Source organism: Austrofundulus limnaeus, unplaced genomic scaffold (assembly GCF_001266775.1).
Source record: "Austrofundulus limnaeus strain Quisiro unplaced genomic scaffold, Austrofundulus_limnaeus-1.0 Scaffold0, whole genome shotgun sequence".
Lineage (NCBI taxonomy): Eukaryota > Metazoa > Chordata > Actinopteri > Cyprinodontiformes > Rivulidae > Austrofundulus > Austrofundulus limnaeus.
The window spans coordinates 1,177,880-1,185,261 of NW_013952402.1; the positions used below are offsets into that span (position 1 = coordinate 1,177,880).

A 7,382-nucleotide genomic window follows, 5' to 3' on the forward strand; every position below is an offset into this window, starting at 1 on the left:
ATATTGCCTTGTATGTATTAGCTCGGTGCTAGCGTGACAAACAAGCTAAACTGAGGTCCTCCATCCATATTTTCAGTTGCAGACGGAGTCATTTTTGTGTTCCCCTCTCTGTCATCAGTGACGAGAGGAGAATGTGTAGCGCTGAGGAATGAAAGATAGATACTATGTCACAGTTGTCAGCAAAACATAAATAAATAAAATAAGGCATAAGAAGACAAAAAAAACTGTACATAATGTGTTACGCATGGAGTTTTTTAAAAATATTATTTTAGATCAATTTCACAGCCCTAGTTTGTACATAAAAAGCTTTAAGTCTTTTTGGGTGCAGGATGCCTGATTTTACGCCTGTGCATTTTTTATAAAAAGGTCAATTCATGCTCAGATTTATCAAGTAAAATTGCAGATAAAAGTGCTTTGTTTACARTGAGTGCATACCTGCATTTCAGGATTCCACATCAGTATATCTGGAAAACTGCAGGACTGAACTCTTTCAAACTGCCTCATTCCGCATTGCTCAGTGCAAGCTTTTTTATTTTACTTTTTTAAATTTAGTTCACATATTGCAATGAGTACTTTTAAAACAAATCCCCGCTGCTGCACCGACTAAACCAAAATTRGAGCATCTGAACAAACACCTGTAGTCAAAACAGAACTGACAGAAAACAAAAGCTCAGAAAGCCACATGTTGCTCATTTCAAATAMGATTTCTGCTTTAAAGGCTGCTTCGGTTAATAATAGTAATGCAAACGTCTCTTTGCAGATGGTGACGTGTTCTTTCATGCAAACGTGTCAGATCTTTATTAGATGTCATCCATACGTGCAAAACATCTATTATTACTGAGTGTGAAAAACATAATTCTGCTAGTGCCTAATTATATCGCAGTTTAAAATAAAAACAGACATTTATCCACATTAATGCGTAATGATCGACTGGTTGCAGCAGCTTTAATTAGGATTTATTAATAAAACAAGCGGCAGAGCTTTCTTTGAGAGAAAACAACTTACATGATGGTAATGTTGAGCAGCTCCTTGAAGGCATGGCTGGGAACTCGTTTCAAGGGCAGGTGGGTGAGTCTTCTGTAAAATTCATGAGCAAGGCATTTAAATCCACAGTTATACTGCTACATAAAAAAGGAAATTGAAAAGAAGGTGCAAAAATGTCTCTTTAACTTGCAGTTTAGTGTTACAGTTAAGAGAAAATGTATGAGAGGAGATACAAAAAAGTATCAAGAGACAAAGTTGATGGGTTCAGGGAAWAAAAATAAAAAAACCAAAAAGGGGACTTTTAATTGCAGCTGAAGCAGAAAGTTACTTACAGTCGATGCCCAGATGTTGCTCCAGTCTTGGCCAGCTGTGTGTCTCTGTTGCACTGGAACGAGTCGGCGGTGCAGCGGCAGATGGGCGGACAGGTATAAGCCCCCGAGAGGCGCGCGGTCGGGATAGCGGACAGCACGAGCAGGAGCCAGARCACCCGGAGAGCCATGATGTGTCACACCGGGCCAGGGCTCAGTTTAAAACCACTATTTAAATATATAAATAAAAAAACAACAACACACACAAACTCTGCTGCGTCTTCCTCAAGTAGATGATAAAACACTACTCAGGAGGAAAAAAAAGAAAAGAGAGACTTTATCAAAGCAGGCCAAAGGTACAAGGCTAAACTGTCTCCCTCTCTCAGGGAGCGTTGGATCTGCTGCTGCCAGAAGGTGTCGTCGTGATTTTGAACTTGCTCACCCCCTGCAGAAGTTTTATCAGACTGAAACACTGGCAGGTTTTTTTTTCCCCGTGGCTGAGCAGCACAGATGTGACGTTTAGTGGGAGGTGATCTTGATAGCTCTGTCATTTGTCTGTCATATTGTGGATTTGGTGACTTCGATTGTCTGTTAGCAAAATATCTCGTGGACGAGTTGRAATGAAACTCTCAGAAAGTCATCGCTGGATGTAAATCTACAGCTGATTAGTTTTTGGAGTGAACACAGTTCAAGATGGCCGCCACAACAGCTAATCAAACTTAAACACATAAACGAGTTTAAATCAGTCAGTTTTACATATATTGAGCCAGAATTTGGTGTGTTAGTAGCTGAGAATTATCTACACCAGATCTCCAAGTGCTTAAAGAATGAGTAATATTTTTCTTTTAAACTTTAGCATTAGGTGTTGGAATCAACCCATTGTCTGTTAGCAAAATATCTCATGAACCACTAAATGGATTTTTATAAAACTCTCAGAAAGCAATCACTGATTATAAATCTACAAATGTTACCTTTTGGAGTCACTCTGATGCAAGCTGGCCACCACAGCTAATTAATCTTAGCAAACCCAAAATGGGCTATAATGTAGTAAATCTCACACATATGGAACAAAAATTTAATATGYTAGTAGCTGAGAGTCATTCCCATCACATACTTGAAGTGCTAACAGATCATGTAAAATCTTAGTTGGAATCTTTGGCATGCAAGGCAACACGTGTGCTACTTTTAAATTTGCAAATGTAAAGAACGCCTGCAAAACAATTGTAGATGATAGATTTTGAGTCCCAATGCATTGTGTCRTTGTGTTGAGCAACAGCTAAATTTATCTCACACTGCACATCATTAAAGACACACGAAGAAGCTAGTTTGCAYGTTTGTCAAACTAAAAGCGTGTCGCCGAAATCGTTAGTTTAACCTCTTCTGCTGTCTGTGACCCTGACCCCATTTAGCTCTCTCTCTCTCTCTCATGCTGCTTCACCGTGCCTTTTTGTCCCACGTCAACAGAGCAGTGACATCTTCTTCCTACTGCCACAAAGTAACAACCACACACACACGGACACTCAGTTCCCTGGAGAGGTCACTGCCCAGCACTGTTTACCAAGACTCTTGCATCCCCTGCAAGATTTACAACCGAGCACACGAAGGAAAAAAAGTGACAGAGGGAGGCTAATTTATGCAAGTGGACTGGAATCTGCCCACGTCTTCATGCTTACCACCATGCTGTGCATCACTTCACACCAAGYAGGTCACGCACAGCAGGAAGAGAAAAGCATACAGATTTGATTCGCAAATCAAAGCTTGCATCAACCCACGATGTCACGCCTGCCAGGCAAAGACAGCAGCAAACAAGCTGTTCTGGCTATTTTAACAGCTTCACTGTGTCAATTGTTAGATTAARGCCACTTTTAGTCACATTTTACCTGTTTGATCAGGTTTAACGGCACAACCTGAGCACACCGAGCTGGAACATGAGGGTAAAAAAAAATGCTCATTTTGAATATCTGACTGTGTGGTATTAATTTTAARACAAAATTCATTTAGTATCAAATAATAGTTTGATATGAAAGGATTTTTAACCGACCCTGCTGTGCTTATTTATTCATATATTTCTGTCCTTGTGAGTTGCATTAAAACAAGGTCACATGCTTTCATTAGAAAAATCACCCACCACATTTAATGCCAGTTTTAGACTAATCTAAAACTTAGAAATGATGGAGCAGTAGACTTTTTTTTCAAATCTCAGTGACTGCCACATAAAAATTTAACTCAATATTAGTAAAATTGACTGAATTATTACCATTTTTGTGCATCATAGCTGTGGCAGCCATCTGAAATTGGGCTGACCTTGTCCTTCATTTTTCTTTTTAAAAATTCCTTAAAATCTGTTTAGTGATTTGTGAAATATTTTTGCTAATGTTACATGCATATGTAAAAAAAAACATTATTGTTCCTCCTTCACCATGGCGGTGAGTAAAAATGAGTAAAAGCTGCAGTTTTTATTAGTTTTCTCTGTTTGTTTGGGACATTTATCTGAACTGGGCAGGTTTTATTATAACATGTTCCACAGTGATGTCATTAAATCAGGGGAAAAGCTTCAAATAASAAAACCAAGAGTTTTGAGCAGCTTAGAAGCAGCCTTTTCTGTAAATCGATACAATTTTCTCATATTTCTTGACATCCCTATTGATTTTTTTWAATGTTTATTTTCACAGAATGAGGTTTTTGGGTTTATTTCTTCTCGGTCACTGGCATGTTATAACTACAGTGTTACAATGTCAGTGTTAAACTTTTCAGAGTCAATATAACTCCRCTAGTGTTGTTTCAACACTTAATAAAGTAAACTGATTTCCAGTGTTGGTGTTAATTCACAGTGTTGATTTCCTCGGTGTTGTCTCAACACTGGACAGTGATGAATAAGCTCCGCCCACCATTAAGTCTTACATACTTAGCAGTGTTGTTATACAACACCATGCAGTGTTTTTATACAACACCATGCAGTGTTTTTATACAACACCATGCAGTGTTTTTATACAACACCATGCAGTGTTTTTATACAACACCATGCAGTGTTTTTATACAACACCATGCAGTGTTGTTATACAACACCATGCAGTGTTGAAAAAAGAAAGCATTCTGAAAAGCCCCAACCCTCTTCCACCTCATGTCAGACCAATATTTTGACAGCAAGGAATGCTGGGTAATCTTGTGGAAATTATGTGTTTGTATGTTTATGACTATTAAAGAAGTTCATAAGTGCAAAAATTAGTTGTTCTGCTCAGTTGTTTTGTTCAAGTTTGTCAGTTGATCAAGTTTAAGTTTGTGTTATTGGCCATAAATTAACACCATGAATGAGAGGTACTTCCTGGTGTGTGAAGGGTGACTCCATTATCCTGACAGTACAGTGTAATGTTAATGCAACACCAGAAAGAGTTGATCTGAACTCTAGAGTGTTGCTGTGTATGACATCTCATAGTGTCTGTTTTACACCCCTCTACACAGRGAAAGAGTAAATAATAAACACAGTCAAGTGTCAAATTAACACTTATAGGAGATAAATGAACCTCCAGTGTTAACCATCAATAACTCAATGCAGTGTTGAAAATAGTCAATTTGTCACCACAGTGGAGTACCTTATTAACTCTTCTTAGAATCATAATTACTCTTAGTTATTTGGCTCGAAGTGTTAAGTTTTGTTAACACTGTACGGTGTTAGTCAGTGTTAATTTTAAACACTGTTTAGAGGTAAATTGTACTCTGAAAATTTAACACTATGGAAAGAGTTAAACTGACACCAATTTAGATACGGACCAAATAGACTCAGTGTTAAACACAGTGTTAAATTTAACTCTTCAAGTGTTGAATTAACACTGAAACACTCCTGCCCGGGTCCTGAACAGACTCTGAAAATCCACCTTATGTTTCACCTGTAGAGGACTGAGGTCCTGTTTACACTGCGCAGAGTCGCAGTCTTCTTACCTCAGATCGTGTCGACGCCTCAGTAGATAAACCGTCCTTTTCTCAGAATGAACCTTGTTGTTTTTTTGTTGAATAACACAAACATGATCGGGTTTTAGTCTGAAGCTCTTTATAAAAGGCAGGGATCTGTGCATTCTTTTAAGGCGTGTGTCAAACTCAAGGCGGGCGGGCCAAATCTGGCCCTCGTTACCATTTTATTCGGCCCCTAAAGTAGTACTTGAAATTTGAAATAGTTTAAAAGTTGGCACTGCAGTACGGTCTTCTTATAACAGTTGGCCAACTTTCAGAGACACAAGAAAAAATAAGCTAATTTTCTTAGTTTAATCTTTTCCCCTTATTTGTCAGGTTATGTATGTGCTAAATGCAGATTTTTTGTTTTGCTATAAGAATAWTTTGTTCAGAACCTTTTCCTTGGCTTGGATCAAGATATGAGTTTTGGCCCCTTTGTGTGACTGAGATTAAATGAATGTTAGGGCTTTATTACATTTATTTTACTCATTTATATGGGCAGAACGTTGCTCTTATGAACAACCTGGTTACTGGTTGATTATTTATTTCACTCTGAACTCCTCACAGCTGGGTTAAGAGCTGGCGGCCTAATCCAGACCTGTGCAATAACAGGCAGTAGGTGTGATCCCACCCCCTTCTGTCTCCTTCACTTCCTTTTTSTTTCTATTGTTAGGTGTTTCTTATTTTAGGCCCGAGACTCTTCTTACCTATGGGTGAAAAGGCTGTTGACCTGTCAGCGACCTGCTGGTTATCGCAGCGCAGACGCGAGGGCGGGGCGAGAACGCAACATAGGACGGCGTGACACAAAGAGATGCCAGCCAGGCAACATCAGACAGTTCAGCAGCTGGCATCAAACCGTTGATTTTAAAAATAGACCACAGGACACAGAAATAGCACAATCAGTGAAAACGCACAAGGGATGTGTAGTCATTAAAAGCAGCAATTGGTGTTAAATGCTGTTTACTCGTCGTTTTCACGAGAAGTGACATTTGCAGGGAGAAAGTTGTGCAGTGGAAACACATCAGTGTGGCATTTGAGGTAATTGGCAGTATTTCTTAGGAGGTCATATATGGAAAATATAGAGTAGCCTTTATTTTGCTTTTACTTAATCTTCAGAATCCACTGAATAGATGAAAAGGAACACACCATGTGCTCTTGATCAATCGGTCGTTGCTGTGGACGGGGCGTAAAGTGAGTCCATGACATTTATAATGAGGCGACTGTCTGCATTAATCTCGACAAGCACTCGATACAGCTGCTGGTGATGAATTGATTGGGTTTCTTGGGGATTCCACACGCTGTCAGGGAACAAGGCGTCGMGGGATCAAATCTAACTCAGGATCTTTGTTGCATTTTTTCCCCACATCCTGACTTTTCTGATTTTCTTGTCATTTTTTTAAAAGAAGCTGACATGAAACCCAAACCAAAACACTATATAACAAAACAGTATGGAGTGCTCCACACTACTTATATATTTATAAAAAACAAGCTGTCATTTTCACGTCTCAGCAAGCAAACATTGAAGCGTCAACAGATGGAGAGGAACTCATTAAATGGTTTGGTCCTCAGTTGCYATGCTTCTCAGGATCTGCAGGCAATTTTTGACACAAATGAGGGAAAAAATGATTGCACAAACTTACATTATATGTCAGAAAAATGTATTTGCTGTCCAGAAAGAACATTAGAGCAAGCTCAGTTTGTCAATAAATATTTCAGCAAACATTTTGCTCTAAAATGAGCTCTGAGCAGATAAAGGAAAGTTTCATACAGAACATCTTTTATTTAAAAAAAAATAAAAAATAAAACAGCAACCTTATAAAATCTTATGAAAAGTTCTTTGTTCTTAAACATCAAAGGTTTGTTTCTAAACGTTTAAAACTAAAAAGTAATGTCACTTGCTGTTTCCTTTGGGTTAGGCTYTGTCGTCCTTTATTTTACTGCCTTTTTTTATGACATGTACAAGGAAAATGATATTTAGAAAGAACTACGAGGACCGGAACGATTGTTTTTGGTTTGGAAACATGAAAAATCAAGGCTCGGTACAGTCAAGGCCTCCTAAGAGGGGCTCGGATCATGAYCAAGGAAGTGACGGCCAAGGCAAGGAGACAGAACGAGCGCCAAGAGAGGTCAATTTGGTGAAGCAGA

The 7,382-nt window shown here is 38.7% G+C and overlaps 1 protein-coding gene across 1 annotated transcript in view; it reads right to left on the reverse strand.

Moving 5' to 3' along the window:
• lhcgr (luteinizing hormone/choriogonadotropin receptor) overlaps positions 1-1,951 on the reverse strand; it is a 16,174-nt gene extending 14,223 nt beyond the window's left edge. The window contains exons 1-2 of the mRNA XM_014006117.1: positions 1,317-1,951; positions 1,006-1,077 (exon numbers count right to left, since the gene is read on the reverse strand). Coding sequence (XP_013861571.1) covers positions 1,006-1,077; positions 1,317-1,483 — 239 coding nt within the window. The 5' untranslated portion in view covers positions 1,484-1,951. The remainder of the gene's footprint in view (positions 1-1,005; positions 1,078-1,316) is intronic.
• Between the last annotated feature and the right edge of the window lie 5,431 nt (positions 1,952-7,382).